General features: G+C 41.1%; 2 protein-coding genes and 1 long non-coding RNA gene across 3 annotated transcripts in view; all 3 read right to left on the reverse strand.

The window, feature by feature from the left end:
* LOC115226421 (zinc finger protein 493-like) overlaps positions 1–17110 on the reverse strand; it is a 56522-nt gene that overhangs the window by 10462 nt on the left and 28950 nt on the right. The window contains exon 5 of the mRNA XM_036515157.1: positions 15381–15821. Within this exon, the coding sequence (XP_036371050.1) occupies positions 15381–15821 (441 nt within the window). The remainder of the gene's footprint in view (positions 1–15380; positions 15822–17110) is intronic.
* On the reverse strand, positions 1358–8397 carry LOC118768623 (zinc finger protein 92-like). The gene is made up of 4 exons (XM_036515467.1): positions 8279–8397; positions 3072–3843; positions 2168–2567; positions 1358–1940 (listed from the first exon to the last, which is right to left on the reverse strand). Exons 2-3 carry the CDS (start codon positions 3309–3311, stop codon positions 2196–2198), a joined length of 612 nt encoding a protein of 203 aa, XP_036371360.1. The 5' UTR covers positions 3312–3843; positions 8279–8397; the 3' UTR covers positions 1358–1940; positions 2168–2195.
* On the reverse strand, positions 13799–14345 carry LOC118768632. Its single transcript, XR_005004417.1, has 2 exons — positions 14267–14345; positions 13799–13940 (listed from the first exon to the last, which is right to left on the reverse strand). It is a non-coding gene; the product is annotated as an uncharacterized LOC118768632 (long non-coding RNA).

Consider the following 17110-nt stretch of genomic DNA (forward strand, 5'->3'; position numbering starts at 1 on the left):
TTTTTTTTTACTTCATCCACCAATCCGATCGTGGCCGTTGCCAGCCTCGCCTGGCACGTAAAAAGCACCCACTACACTCACAGAGTGGTTGGCGTTAGGAAGGGCATCCAGCTGTAGAAACACTGCCAGATCAGACTGGAGCCTGGTGCAGCCTTTCTGGCTTCCCAGATCCCTGGTCGAACCGTCCAACACATGCCAGCATGGAAAGCGGACGTTAAACGATGATGATGATGATGATATATACTTTATTTAAAGTAGCAGAAAATTCAACAAAACCTGTTGAAACTCAGAGTAACAGGTTCTGTTGAATTTTCTGCTGCTTTAAATAAAGCATATTACTCTACCACTGGTATTTGAGTACTCTTTTTTCCACCTTGTTTCACATTTATGTGTTTACTCCGGTATATATATATATATATATATATATACTTTATTTAAAGCAGCAGAAAAAAACCTGTTACTCTGAGTTTCCTGTTGCCGTTCATCGGACAGTTCGGCAACGGGAAACTCAGAGTAACAGGTTTTGTTGAATTTTCTGCTGCTTTAAATAAAGCATATTACTCTACCACTGGTATTTGAGTACTCTTTTTTCCACCTTGTTTCACATTTATGTGTTTACTCCTATATATATATATATATATATATAGAGAGAGAGAGAGAGAGAGAGAGAGAGAGTATGTGTGTGAAAGATGAATAGGTAGACTGTTGTCACCATAATAACTAATTAGACTTTCACTATATAACAGTCTACTATTAAAAGAAGGTAGGTGCATGATGAACAAATATTTTTACCAGCAGTGCAGTGATGGGTAAAGATTTAGTAATAACAACAGAAGTAAAACAGAACCTGCTTATGACTTTATTATTGGCATTATGACCTTCTTGAGATACAACATAGATAGTTTCAGCACATGACTTCACATCAAGAATCTTGCATACTTAAGACAAAAACACAGTATAAATGACTATTCTGAGGGAATGTTTTTATTAAAAACTAGCAGTATCGCTCGAGTTTGTAAGGGAAATAACTATATAAGCCTTTTTAGAGAGTTATAGCCAAAAAATAGCAAAAAAATGCATTAAAAATGGGAAAAAAAATAATGGTAAATTTTTTTTTAAATCGTTGTCTCATCGTAGACATTTTTAGAGAGTTACTTCCCTTATATAATATCGAAAAAATTGATGGTAAATTTTTTTTAAATCGTAGACTCATCGTAGACGTGCGCTAATACCCAGAAAGGCTCAATATGAATCACGACTATAAGATACCCGGTTTTGGTTAAACTGCACCACAAAATGTGGGAGCAGTTAGGAATCTAAATCGTAGGAGACAGACACACAACTTCACTTTTATATATAAAGATATCAGTGTGAAGTTTTCTCATGGAAGTAGATATAGACAAAAAGTAAAGACCCCGCTTCGGTCATGAATGACTGTGGTATTGCATCCTAGGCATGAATCTGGGAAAGGTTGTCCATGGAAGACTAGCAGTCGCTCATGCATATCAGCTTCCCCTTCTCTATGCCACTGATGTTTCATCCAAGGGAAAGGCAAAAGTTGATACAGCTTGGCACCAGTGATGTTGCATCTCATTTCTACATCTGAGTGAACTTGAGCAACATGAAATAAAGTGTCTTGCTCAAGAACACAACACAGCCCGGTTCGAGAATCAAACTCACTACCTCATGATTGTGAGCCCGATGCTCTTACCACTGAGCCATGTGCCTTTACCGATATAGATATGGTTATAAAAAAAAATATTGGGAGGTTGTTGCTACACAGTCATATCTTTTTCCAGTGTTACGTAAGAGAAAGAATTTTAACATTGCAATGGTTGCACTTGTGTGTATACAAACTTTTAGTTGAGACGTTTTTGACAAAACAATTTTACCACAGCTATCACAAGGATAGGGTCTCTTCTTTATGAATAATTTTTTAACCCTTTACTCTTCGCATTATTCTACCAAAAATTAATGCTTCTTCATCCACATTGTTTTGAATTAATCATGCATTAATCTTGTAGCTATGAGATTTTGATGAGGTAGCTGTTAATTTTTAAAACGATATTGTAGGATTGGTGTGAGAGACCAGATCTGGCCAGTTTGAACATAAAACAGTTAGAATACCCTTGGCCGGATATGGTCAGTTTAAATACTAAAGGGTTAAGTATGTTATTCCTGTTTCCCTATAGAAATCAGTGAGTGTTTTCTCTTCCTGTATGAATACGTTTGTGTCTAGTTAATTCTCCACTTTGACAGAATGACTTACCGCAGATATCACAGTGATATGGCTTCTCCCCTGAGTGAATACGTTTGTGAGAAGTTAAGACACTACTTTGCGAGAATGATTTACCACAAATATCACAGTGATATGGTTTCTCTCCAGTATGAATACGTTTGTGATCAGTTAACTGGTGACTTTGAGCAAACGATTTACCACAGATATAACAGTGATATGGTTTCTCACCTGTATGAATACGCTTGTGTCTATTTAATTCAAAACATCCCGAGAATGATTTACCACAGATATCACAATGATATGGTTTCTCACCTGTATGAATACGTTTGTGTCGAGTTACGTCACTATTTTGAGAGAATGTTTTATTGCAGATATCACAGTGAAACGGTTTCCCTCCTGTGTGGATATATTTATGCATAGTTAAGTGACTTTTCTGAGAGAAGGATTTACCACAGATCTCACAGCTGTACGGTTTGTCTCCTGTATGAATACGTTTGTGAGTAGTTAAGTGACCGGTTTGAGAAAATGATATGCCACAGATATTACACTGATATGGTTTCTCACCTGTGTGAATACGTTTGTGTTTAGTTAAGTCACTAAATTCAGCAAATGATTTACTACAGGCATCACAATAATATGGTTTCTCTCCCGTGTGAATATGTATGTGTTTAGTCAGCTGACCTTTTTGATAGAACGATTGACCACACATGTGGCAGTCATACGGCTCTTTTCGTGTATGAGCATTTAGATGTTTAGTTAAGTGACCTCTTTGAAAAAATGATTTACTACAGATATCACAGTTATATGGCTTCTCTCCTGTATGGATACGTATGTGTATAGTTAAGTTATTACTTCTAGAGAACGATTTCCCACAGATATCACAGTGATATGGCTTCTCTCCTGTATGACTTTGTTTGTGTTTAGCAAAGTTTTTGCTTCTAGAGAATGATTTACCACAAATATCACAGTGATATGGTATTTTCCTTTTCTCTTTCAGTTTTCCATCAAGAAAATCAATTCTTTTAGACTGTGTTTTACATTTAGCCTTGTTCACAATTGATTTATTCTCCATGATATTTCTCCTTCCACCACAGTAGTATATATTTTATATGCTTGCATTAATGCTTCTAACAAATATTTTCACTCCTGTATCTTCATTAACAGAAATCTTTGTTGAATATCATCAGATGCTGAAAATCCTTTATATACACTTTTATCCAAGCTTAATATGCAAATGTAAATTATTTCTACCGAGCTGGCAGAAACGTTAGCACGCCGGACGAAATGCGTAGCCGTATCTCGTCTGCCGTTACATTCTGAGTTCAAATTCCGCCGAGGTCGACTTTGCCTTTCATCCTTTCGGGGTCGATAAATTAAGTACCAGTTACGCACTGGGGTCGATATAATCGTCTTAATCCATTTGTCCTTGCTTGTCCCCTCTGTGTTTAGCCCCTTCTGGGTAGTAAAGAAACAGATTCCAGGTGGTTATTCAACTATAAACAGGGGCATATCTGTTCAGTGTAGCATTTCATCTACTCTTTAAAACATTTCCATAGATATTGTTGAAGGGTCTGATGTAAACATATTACGTGTCATCAGATATTCTGAAACAGTAAAGCATAAAATATAATGGATACTTAAGCAGGGAATCAACAATGCAAATTTTAGTACATTTCTATTTTTATAAACTGTAGGTATAAACATTTACCTGATAAACGAACTTTACTTTTTAGCAAATTAAAATTCTGTTAAGTCTACTTGTTTGTGGACTATGGCTTTAACTTTAGAATATTGGAATTGCGAAGACATGTTGGGGCAAGCGAAAGCGAAATCGAATTGAACCAGCCAGGATCCCTGGTCTGGTGGTACGTAAAAAGCCCTATCCGACTCGTGGCCGATGCCAGCGCCGCCTCGACTGGCTTCCGTGCCGGTGGCACATAAAATACACCAATCCGACCGTGGCCGTTGCCAGCCTCGCCTGGCACCTGTGCAGGTGGCACGTAAAAAGCATGTAAAAATCGAATTGAACCAGCCAGGATCCCTGGTCTGGTGGTACGTAAAAAGCACTATCCGACTCGTGGCCGATGCCAGCCCCGCCTCGACTGGCTTCCGTGCCGGTGGCACATAAAATACACCAATCCGACCGTGGCCGTTGCCAGCCTTGTCTGGCACCTGTGCAGGTGGCACGTAAAAAGCACCCACTACACTCACGGAGTGGTTGGCGTTAGGAAGGGCATCCAGCTGTAGAAACACTGCCAGATCAGACCGGAGCCTGGTGCAGCCTCCTGGCTTCCCAGATCCCCGGTCGAACCGTCCAACCCATGCTAGCATGGAGAACGGACGTTAAACGATGATGATGATGATGATGATGATGAATGCATGTGAGAGTCACAAAGAAATGAAGGTAATCAGGTGGTCGTGGGATATGCTAAAAACAACAACTAAATTGTCCTTAAATCACAAACTTCTTCCTTCCTTCCTTTTTTTGCAAAATCGTATGAACTCCCGTGTGTTGAACTCAAATTCGAAAAAAACTTTCCGACAACTCCAAAAAGTAAAAACAGTTATTAGGGGGGTAATGTGGAATACTTAAACCTGAATTTTGCCCCGGCAAATTTCAATTTGGTAATTACGCTTTTCAAATTATACAGGTATCTCTCTTTTACTTGTTTCAGTCATTTGACTGCGGCCATGCTGGAGCACCGCCCTTTAGTCGAGCAAATCGACCCCGGGACTTATTCTTTTGTAAGCCCAATACTTATTCTATCGGTCCCTTTTCTCTTTTACTTGTTTCAGTCATTTGACTGCGGCCATGCTGGAGCACCGCCCTTTAGTCGAGCAAATAGACCCCGGGACTTATTCTTTTGTAAGCCCAATACTTATTCTATCGGTCCCTTTTCTCTTTTACTCTTTTACTTGTTTCAGTCATTTGACTGCGGCCATGCTGGAGCACCGCCTTTAGTCGAGCAAATCGACCCCGGGACTTATTCTTTGTAAGCCCAGTACTTACTCTATCGGTCTCTTTTGCCGAACCGCTAAGTGACGGGGACATAAACACACCAGCATTGGTTGTCAAGCAATGCTAGGGGGACAAACACAGACGCACAAACACACACACACACATATATATATATATATATATATATACATATATACGACAGGCCTCTTTCAGTTTCCGTCTACCAAATCCACTCACAAGGCATTGGTCGGCCTGGGGCTATAGCAGAAGACACTTGCCCAAGATGCCCCACAGTGGGACTGAACCCGGAACCATGTGGTTGGTTAGCAAGCTACTTACCACACAGCCACTCCTGCGCCTATTTATATACATATATACGACAGGCCTCTTTCAGTTTCCGTCTACCAAATCCACTCACAAGGCATTGGTCGGCCTGGGGCTATAGCAGAAGACACTTGCCCAAGATGCCCCACAGTGGGACTGAACCCGGAACCATGTGGTTGGTTAGCAAGCTACTTACCACACAGCCACTCCTGCGCCTATTTATATACATATATACGACAGGCCTCTTTCAGTTTCCGTCTACCAAATCCACTCACAAGGCATTGGTCGGCCTGGGGCTATAGCAGAAGACACTTGCCCAAGATGCCCCACAGTGGGACTGAACCCGGAACCATGTGGTTGGTTAGCAAGCTACTTACCACACAGCCACTCCTGCGCCTATTTATATACATATATACGACAGGCCTCTTTCAGTTTCCGTCTACCAAATCCACTCACAAGGCATTGGTCGGCCTGGGGCTATAGCAGAAGACACTTGCCCAAGATGCCCCACAGTGGGACTGAACCCGGAACCATGTGGTTGGTTAGCAAGCTACTTACCACACAGCCACTCCTGCGCCTATTTATATACATATATACGACAGGCCTCTTTCAGTTTCCGTCTACCAAATCCACTCACAAGGCATTGGTCGGCCTGGGGCTATAGCAGAAGACACTTGCCCAAGATGCCCCACAGTGGGACTGAACCCGGAACCATGTGGTTGGTTAGCAAGCTACTTACCACACAGCCACTCCTGCGCCTATTTATATACATATATACGACAGGCCTCTTTCAGTTTCCGTCTACCAAATCCACTCACAAGGCATTGGTCGGCCTGGGGCTATAGCAGAAGACACTTGCCCAAGATGCCCCACAGTGGGACTGAACCCGGAACCATGTGGTTGGTTAGCAAGCTACTTACCACACAGCCACTCCTATGCCTATTTATATACATATATACGACAGGCCTCTTTCAGTTTCCGTCTACCAAATCCACTCACAAGGCATTGGTTGGCCCGAGGCTATAGCAGAAGACACTTGCCCAAGATGCCCCGCAGTGGGACTGAACCCGGAACCATGTGGTTGGTTAGCAAGCTACTTACCACACAGCCACTCCTATGCCTATTTATATACATATATACGACAGGCCTCTTTCAGTTTCCGTCTACCAAATCCACTCACAAGGCATTGGTCGGCCTGGGGCTATAGCAGAAGACACTTGCCCAAGATGCCCCGCAGTGGGACTGAACCCGGAACCATGTGGTTGGTTAGCAAGCTACTTACCACACAGCCACTCCTGCGCCTATCTCCGTAAAATTTAATCTCATGACAAGATATTCATTAAACAAATTCCAGAAGGAAAAGCGTGGAATACTCCTGAAAAATAATTTTCTTTGTCAACATAAGCAGGCATGGTTGTATGTCTAAGAGGTTTGCTTTGCAATCAAACGGTTTCGGGTTCAATCCCACGGCACAGTACTTTGGGCAAGTGCCTTCTACTTGTAGCTCCGAGCCAACCAATGCCTTATGAGTGAGTTTGGTAGACGCAAACTGTAAACCAGTCGTTTATATGTATGTGTACCCCTCATAACTGTTTTTACTTTTTGGAATTGTTGGAAAGTTTTTGCGAATTTGAGTTCAATACACGGGAGTTTTTGTCCCAAATAGCCGCTTGACAATCCGTGTTGGACTCGGAAATTATTTCATTATGTCTGAGTTCCAAGCCGAGCCGCAGCAACAAAGTCTACCCACCACAGTTTTCGGTCCATCATCGAGGTCCTCGATTCATTCCAGGCCAGTGTCTGCAATCGAGTTGTCGATGTGTGACGAATGTTTTCCGTTTCTTACATCACGATGAGGTCAGTTCCACAAGACCGACTTGGGTGCTTCCAGTTCGGCAAAAGGCACTGACAGAATAAGAAGCAGACTTTAAAAATAAGGGCCCTTTATTCAACTAAGCACCTCAAAGCGATGCTTCAGTATTGCCGCAGTCAAATGATCGAAATAAGTAAAAGACGAAAACATAATCGTTAATCTATTTCATCTGAAAAGTAGCAGCAGAAAATTTCGGCAATCTTTCGTCTCTAGTAGACCTTTCCGTCGATTTCCGTAAAAAAATTTTTTTTTTTACATATGGGCTTGCGGGAACTTTTGAAGTAATGAGAGCAAAAGAGACTAAGAGAAAGCGATTGTATGACGAGGGAAGTTCTTTTGAAGTTACCGTGCATGTGAGGCATTGATGTACATATGTGTGTGTGTGTGTGTGTTTGATGGGGTGTGGGAGACAGACAGTATGTTGTGTAAGTGAAGTGCTTCTGTTAGTGTGTGTGAAGAGACAGAGTAATGTGTGAAAGAAAGAGATAACTGAAATTTTTTACTCGGTGTATGTGTATATGTATGTATATTACTTCAAAAGTTCCCGCAAGCCCATATGTAAGAAAAAAAATTTTTTACGGAAATCGACGGAAAGGTCTACTAGAGACGAAAGATCGCCAATTTCATTTAAAAATATCCATCTTTTACATATTTATGAAGGAACACACATTCGATATATTATAATAAACTATTGGTTTCTGTGATCGCTGTGTATTACAGAATATTCCTCAAACTAAGACGTGCAACGGTGGAAAGTCAACAGGATAGCTTCAAGCGCTAGAAATAGCAGCTAAATCTTACACAAATCAGACATCTCTAATCTACAAAAGATACAAGGTGTACAGGATTAAAAGATGAAGTATTCTCATTGCTTAATACTTACAGAAATGTTTTGTAAAGGATAGTATTGTTATAACTATATGTGGTAGTTGAAAAATGTGTGTAGTAGTCGGTTATTACAAATTCATGAATGAAATATAAATTACGACTTGAAGATGAAAACGGAAGTACGTTTAGTGCGCATGTGTATCTTGTAATTGGCATATTTGCGGCAGCTGACTCGCATTAATCGCCTTTCTCGTTCAGCTGGTTGGCAGAAACGTTAGCACGCCGGGCGAAATGCTAAGCGGTATTTCGTCTGCCGTTACGTTCTGAGTTCAAATTCCGCCGAGGTCGACTTTGCCTTTCGTCCTTTCGGGGTCGATAAATTAAGTATCAGTTACGCACAGGGGTCGATGTACTCGACTTAATACCTATGTCTGTCCTTGTTTGTCCCCTCTGTGTTTAGCCCCTTGTGGGTAGTAAAGAAATAGGTATTTCGTCTGTCGTTACGTTCTGAGTTCAAATTCCGCCGAGGTCGACTTTGCCTTTCATCCTTTCGGGGTCGATAAATTAAGTACCAGTTACGCACAGGGGACGATGTAATCGACTTAATACCTATGTTTAGCCCCTTGTGGGTAGTAAAGAAATAGGTATTTCGTCTGTCGTTACGTTCTGAGTTCAAATTCCGCCGAGGTCGACTTTGCCTTTCATCCTTTCGGGGTCGATAAATTAAGTACCAGTTACGCACAGGGGACGATGTAATCGACTTAATACCTATGTTTAGCCCCTTGTGGGTAGTAAAGAAATAGGTATTTCGTCTGCCGTTACGTTCTGAGTTCAAATTCTGCCGAGGTCGACTTTGCCTTTCATCCTTTCGGGGTCGATAAATTAAGTACCAGTTACGCACAGGGGACGATGTAATCGACTTAATACCTATGTTTAGCCCCTTGTGGGTAGTAAAGAAATAGGTATTTCGTCTGCCGTTACGTTCTGAGTTCAAATTCCGTCGAGGTCGACTTTGCCTTTCATCCTTTCGGGGTCGATAAATTAAGTACCAGTTACGCACAGGGGTCGATGTAATCGACTTAATACCTATGTCTGTCCTTGTTTGTCCCCTCTATGTTTAGCCCCTTGTGGGTAGTAAAGAAATAGGTATTTCGTCTGCCGTTACGTTCTGAGTTCAAATTCCACCGAGGTCGACTTTGCCTTTCATCCTTTCGGGGTCGATAAATTAAAGTACCAGTTACGCACTGAGGTCAATGTAATCGACTTAATACCTATGTCTGTCCTTGTTTGTCCTCTCTATGTTTAGCCCCTTGTGGGTAATAAAGAAATAGGTATTTCGTCTGTCGTTATGTTGTGAATTCAAATTCCGCCGAGGTCGACTTTGCCTTTCATCCTTTCGGGGTCGATAAATTAAGTACCAGTTACGCACAGGGGACGATGTAATCGACTTAATACCTATGTTTGTCCCCTCTATGTTTAGCCCCTTGTGGGTAGTAAAGAAATAGGTATTTCGTCTGCCGTTACGTTCTGAGTTCAAATTCCACCGAGGTCGAGTTTGCCTTTCATCCTTTCGGGGGTCGATAAATTGAGTACCAGTTACGCACTGGAGTCGATGTAATCGACTTAATACGTATGTCTGTCCTTGTTTGTCCCCTCTATGTTTAGCCCCTTGTGGGTAGTAAAGAAATAGGTATTTCGTCTGCCATTACGTTCTGAGTTCAAATTCCGCCGAGGTCGACTTTGCCTTTCATCCTTTCGGGGGTCGATAAATTAAAGTACCAGTTACGCACAGGGGTCGATGTAATCGACTTAATACCTATGTCTGTCCTTGTTTGTCCCCTCTATGTTTAGCCCCTTGTGGGTAATAAAGAAATAGAAATAGGTATTTCGTCTGCCGTTACGTTCTGAGTTCAAATTCCGCCGAGGTCGACTTTGCTTTTCATCCTTTCGGGATCGATAAATTAAGTACCAGTTACGCACAGGGGTCGATGTAAACGACTTAATACCTATGTTTGTCTCCTCTGTGTTTAGCCCCTTGTGGGTAGTAAAGAAATAGGTATTTCGTCTGCCGTTACGTTCTGAGTTCAAATTCCGCCGAGGTCGACTTTGCCTTTCATCCTTTCGGGGGTCGATTAATTAAGTACCAGTTACGCACAGGGGTCGATGTAATCGACTCAATCCGTCTGTCTGTCCTTGTTTGTCCCCTCTGTGTTTAGCCCCTTGTGGGTAATAATGAAATAGGTTGTTGCGTACGTACGCGCGCGTATGTATGTATGTATGTATAAATGTATGCATGTCTGTATGTAGGTGTGTGTATCGAATCTTTTACTTGTTTTAGTCACCAGACTGCGACCATGCTGGGGCACCGCCCTGAATTGAACTCCAGCACTCTCTTTTACTTGTTTCAGTCATGTGACTGAGGCCATGCTGGAGCACCGCCTTTAGTCGAGCAAATCGACCCCAGGACTTATTCTTTGTAAGCCTAGTTCTTACCCTATCGGTTTCTTTTTGCCGAACCGCTAATTTACGGGGACATAAACACACCAGCATTGGTTGTCAAGCGGCGTTGGGGGGACAAACAGACACACAAATACATATACATATATATATACGACGGGCTTCTTTCAGTTTCCGTCTACCAAATCCACTCACAAGGCTTTGGTCGGCCTGAGGCTATAGTAGAAAACACTTGCCCGAGGTGCCACGCAGTGGGACTGAACCCATAACCATGTGGTTCATAAGCAAGCTACTTACCACTCAGCCACTCCTGCGCCTACATAGCTTGTACAGTCTTTGTAAGCCGTTTGTCTGAATCTGGTTTTGTTAGTGATCACCAAATTACTAAGCATGGTACCTTGTCAAATGCCTTCAGAAGAAGGCAACAAAAGCCAGGGATAGTGCTCTATTCTTAATCCTGTAATTCTCCTGCAGATGCCTCACAAGTAAGATAGCAATTATAGTACTTCTTGTAGTCACCAAGCCAAACTATATCTCATCGAGATTTACTGTCACAAATCGTCTGTGCTGATTTTTCCCACGACCTTCACAACCCCAGCCAGTAGTTTGACTGCTCTACAATTTCCCACTTCTAAGACATTTCCTCTCCCTTAATAGGAGTTTACAATAATCCTTTCTTCTATTGGCACAAAGCCTGAAATTTCAGGGAAGGGGCTAAGTCAATTACTCAACTGATCCTTATTTTATTGACCCCAAAAGGATGAAAGGTAAAGTTGACCTTGGCCACATTTGAACTCAGGATGTAAAGATGGAGGGAATATCACTAAGTATTTTTACCTGGCATGCTAATGATTCTGCCAGCTCACCACCTTGAAGTTTATAATACTACTAAACCAGTCAATGAGTATGACCCTTTCCTGTATAACTTGATTAACCATCCAAGAGGTGATTATGCATCCTATATCCCTAGATATTTTGAGCATCACTGTAACTAATAAAATCCACTTTCAAGGTTTTGGTCAGCCTAGGGATATAATCTGGAGACACTTCCCAAAGCTGCCATGCAATTGTACTGAACCTAAAACCCCATGTTTGAGAGAAGCCATGCCTATGCACATTCTACACACACATACCTTATTAATGTTCATCATCATCGTTTAACGTCTGCTTTCCATGCTAGCATGGGTTGGATGATTTGACTGAGGTCTGGCGAACCAGATAGCTGCACCAGACTCCAATCTGATCTGGCAGAGTTTTACAGCTGGATGCCCTTCCTAACGCCAACCACTCCGAGAGTGTAGTGGGTGCTTTTACGTGCCACCGGCACTAAGGCCAGTCAGGTAGTACTGGCAACGGCCATGCTCAAATGGTACTTTTTCTGTGCCACCTGCACAGGAGCAGGTCCAGTGGCACTGGCAACGACCTCACTTGAATGTTTTTCGTGTGCCACCAGCACAAGTGCTAGTAAGGCGATGCAAATAAATTCTTTTATAATTTGTGTTTGAGAAGACAAGTCAAGCTGAGTAAAATTGTGGATGTCTATGCATACAGGCATATCTTCTATATCCCTCTCTTGGCTGAGAGATCCTGGTCTTGCAAGCTCACGGGTGCTGGTGCCACATAAAGGCACCTGTGCCATGTAAAGGCACACATAAAATTGCCCAGTACACGATGTAAAGTGGAAGAGCATCCAGCCATAGAAACCATGCTATAACAGACAGGAGGCGCAATGGCCCAGAGGTTAGGGCAGCGGACTCGCGGTTTCGATTCCCAGACCGGGCGTTGTGAGTGTTTATTGAGCGAAAACACCTAAAAGCTCCACGAGGCTCCGGCAGGGGATGGTGGTGATCCCTGCTGTACTCTTTCACCACAACTTTCTCTCACTCTTACTTCCTGTTTCTGTTGTACCTGTATTTCAAGGGGCCGGCCTTGTCACTCTCTGTGTCACGCTGAATATCCCCGAGAACTACGTTAAGGGTGCACGTGTCTGTGGAGTGCTCAGCCACTTACACGTTAATTTCACGAGCAGGCTGTTCCGTTGATTCGGATCAACCGGAACCCTCATCGTCGTAACCGACGGAGTGCTTCCATTCCATAACAGACAAATGAAGCCTAGGCAGCTCTCCTGCTGGCCAACACTTGTCAAACTGTTCAATCCATGCCAGTGCTTGAATAGCTGATCCCTCTCTAGGCTCAGCATGAGGTAAGCCTTCTTTATTTCACGAATCCTTCATAATCAGCAGCTTCTCATCATGTAATTTCCATGTCAATGGCAAATGTGCCTTCATCATTTCAGATACACTTCTTGCCAACGGTGTCTCCGCTCCCTCTTACACACTGTCCTACAATTCTGAACGTTTCGTGCCTCTGCTCCTCGTGTAGGATGTATTTCTTGCTAACACAATAGCCATACAGTGATCTCGGGGAATATATTTCTCAACTATTTACCTCCAATGTCAAAATATACCAATCTTCTCTCCTGCTGGAAATATGCTATACAGAGTATAATGAATATGAAATAAAAAAAATTAATTAATCTGATAAGCACACTCATTGTTGGTCTATATTTTACTTTTTTTTTTAAGCAGTTGATACTCTTTTACTTGTTTCAGTCATTTGACTGCGGCCATGCTGGAGCACCACCTTTAGTCGAGCAAATCGACCCCGGGACTTATTCTTTGTAAGCCCAGTACTTATTCTATCAGTCTCTTTTGCTGAACCGCTATGTGATGGGGACGTAAACAAACCAGCATTGGTTGTCAAGCAATGCTAGGGGGACAAACATATAGACACACACTTATATATATATATATACGACAGGCTTCTTTCAGTTTCTGTCTACCAAATCCACTCACAAGGCATTGGTCGGCCCGGGGCTATAGCAGAAGACACTTGCCCAAGATGCCACGCAGTGGGACTGAACCCGGAACCATGTTGTTGGTTAGCAAGCTACTTACCACACAGCCACTCCTGTGCCTATGTTTATGTTTCTCAGAAATATTTTTCGCAACACCACTGGGATGGCTACAGATTGGTGTAGTAGAAAATTTTTCTGGGAACAAGAACACTAGCTGCTTTGGAAATAAAAGTAGTGAGATGTAGACAAACAACTGGTGCGTGTGTTTATAGGTTTTATTAATTGTGACTTTTCTAAATATAACAATATTGCTTTCAACATAGCAAACAAATTCAAAATCAGGAAGAAATTACTTTTATTAAAAGTTAAAGAGCTAAGTTAGCTCAACAATAACTCTGAGCACCTCTTCAAACTCCACCCGTGGACATATTTACAAAGTCAGAAAACAGCACAGCTCCCATGACTTTAGGAAACATTTTTTCACGCTGAGAATTGCTGAAGCATGGAACAAACTGTCGGCATCGGTTGTTAGTTGTCGGAGCACTGCATCCTTCAAAACTTCCATGCTTCCTGAGATTCGCCGACACTACACTTGATTTTCTCCCCTCCATACACACACAAGCATGTATCTGACTCATACACTGTTCACTTTCCAGACATTTGTACATTACTGCATATGCAGACACCCATAAAATTATCAACCATCTTACAAACAATAACTCTGAGCACCTTTTCAAACTCCACCCGTCTAACACCCGTGGACATATTTACAAAGTCAGAAAACAGCACAGCTCCCATGACTTCAGGAAACATTTTTTCACGCTGAGAGTTGCTGAAGCATGGAACAGACTGCCGGCATCGGTTGTTAGTTGTCGGAGCACTGCATCCTTCAAAACTTCCATGCTTCCTGAGATTTGCCAACACTACACCTGATTTTCTCCCCTCCATACACACACAAGCACCTATCTGACTCATACACTGTTCACTTTCCAGACATTTCTACATTACTGCATGTACTTTATATGCACTTTCTGACAAGTTGTGGTGCACCTGAGCACTGCATACAATAATTTCATTATTATTATTATAACAGTGTAGATGAAAAATATAGTGTTTGGAGGCTGTTTTCAGATACTCTGTTGTATCTCCTTTCCAGCATATATATACAGAATTAGAATTTTTTTTGTCATAGAAGTATTTTTGACAGACTACATGTATGCATCAAAAGGTAATTAACCCTTTCGTTACTGTATTTATTTTGAGATGTTCTGTGTTTCTTTCAATTACTTTAACTATAACAAAGAATTTAGTAAAATAACTTATTTATCATTAAGCTAGTGTTAGGAACATAAAATGTGACTAAGGTTTGGTGGAAGATTTTAATTCAAAACTTATGAAAACAAAACATTTGCACTCAGAACCAGAGCCGGTTTCAGCCGGGTTGGTAACAAAAGGGTTAATGGGGTTGACCTCAAGAAATGTTAAAAAGCTTATAAAAAGACTACCTCAGAAGGGAAGCAATGAAGAACAGCTTCATTATTTCTGCGGGTAATGCCAGTAAGTCTATAGCCCACCATACACTTTGGCAGTATCGTAAAACCTTTGTTGTTGAGAAGTTTCATATTGCTAGTTACACTTAGCAATACCGTTAGAGCATATTGCTACAGTTACACTTCTATATGGATACATACATGTCTACTTAAGTTACTACTTTCAGTGAATGATTTACCACAGATATCACACTGATATGGCTTCTCTCCTGTGTGAATATGTTTGTGTCTAGTTAACTTACTACTAACAGAAAATGCTTTACCACAGATATCACAATGATATGGTTTCTCACCTGTATGAATACGTGTATGTTTAGTTAATTTACTACTTACAGAGAATGATTTACCACAGATATCACAGTGATATGGCTTCTCTCCTGTATGAATACGTTTGTGTATTCTCAAGTAACTACTGTCAGAAAATGATTTCCTACAGATATCACAGTGATATGGTTTCTCTCCTGTATGAATACGTTTGTGAGATGTTAGGACACTACGCACAGAGAATGATTTACCACAGATATCACAGAGATACGGCTTCTCCCCTGTATGAATACGTTTGTGTGCTGTCAAGTTACTACTTGCAGAGAATGATTTACCACAGATATCACAGTGATATGGGTTCTCTCCTGTGTGAATACGTCTGTGTGAAGTTAAATAATCAATTCGAGTAAATGATTTATCACAGATCTCACACTGATATGGCTTCTCTCCTGTATGAATACGTTTGTGAGAAGTCAATGAATCAATTCGAGAGAATGATTTATCACAAACTATACACTGATACGGCTTCTTTCCTTTATGAATACGTTCGTGAGTCCTTAGGTTACCTTCTTGAGAGAATGACTTTTTACAGATGTCACAGTCATATGACAATTGTCTTATTTCTTCAGACATGTCTTCAGGATGTTTCACACTTTATTCCATTATTTTACTTCTGTCGTCACAACATATATATAAATTCTTGTTCTTTTGTTTTTATAGTTTATTCCTAAGAAATATTTCCACAGCTGTATTTCTGTTCGGTGTTACTTTTTGTGAATTTGTCTTAGTTTAACAAGCAAACAAAATCACTTGTGTTGACACTCCAGATTGCAATGTATAGAAATTTTGCTAATAATCTGAGGTCAGAGAAAATATTCCAGAGGAATTCACCATAGATTTATAGAAACAATCTTATATATCTGTTCTGGAAAACATTTTCATTTCGTCTTTATAAGATGATAAATACTGAGAATAGATCTTCTGTTATTCCAATGTCATCCGATATTCTGAAATAATAAAGAAACAACAGTGTAAGATAGAGAGGCTGATTAAAAAAAATCTGGATTCAGTTGTGGAAAATTTCCATTTCCATAGAAATAAACCTGAACAACTGAACTTTTAAATATATTAAAATTTACATCATAAAATCATGTGTGAAGCCTACACATTTATAAACCAGTACTTACTATTTCTTTACTACTCACAAGGGGCTAAACACAGAGGGGACACAGGTATTAAGTCGATTATATCGATCCCAGTGCGTAACTGGTACTTATTTAATCGACCCCGAAAGGATGAAAGGGCAAAGTCGACATCGGCGGAATTTGAACTCAGAACGTAACCGCAGACGAAATGCTGCTAAGCACTTCGCCCGGCGTGCTAACGATTCTACCAACCGGTGCTTACACCGGTACATATACTGTATGTATAGTGCATTGACAGTGGTTCTTTTCCACTTAGTTTGAAGATAGTGTAATTAGAAAACTATCAGATGGATTCCATCAAATGTCGGGAAATACTAAAAATTCGGAATATAAAAAAAAAACCATAACTGCAAAAAATGCCTTCAGAATATTTGTCGATATTTAAGGGTGTCAAGCTTTTCGTTTAGGTGGCTCCTTCAGTTTTGTACTAGAGATCGTTGTCTACATACATATTCGACAATTTTAATGTATATATGGCGATGGCGAACCTTCGGTATAAGTACCCATTTCTTTACTACCCACAAGGGGCTAAACAAGGACAGACAAACGGATTA

The sequence above is a fragment of the Octopus sinensis genome, linkage group LG30 (assembly GCF_006345805.1).
Source record: "Octopus sinensis linkage group LG30, ASM634580v1, whole genome shotgun sequence".
In the NCBI taxonomy this organism is placed as follows: domain Eukaryota; kingdom Metazoa; phylum Mollusca; class Cephalopoda; order Octopoda; family Octopodidae; genus Octopus; species Octopus sinensis.

What these genes read in the sequence shown, in the direction of transcription:
- LOC118768623 (XM_036515467.1), bottom strand. Translation starts at nt 3,311, where the DNA reads ATGGAGAATAAATCAATTGTGAACAAGGCTAAATGTAAAACACAGTCT. An exon ending in GTAATAACTTAACTATACAC is followed by an intron (nt 2,568 to 3,071) that starts ATACGTATCCAT and finishes GTAACTCGACAC; the next exon opens with AAACGTATTCATACAGGTGA.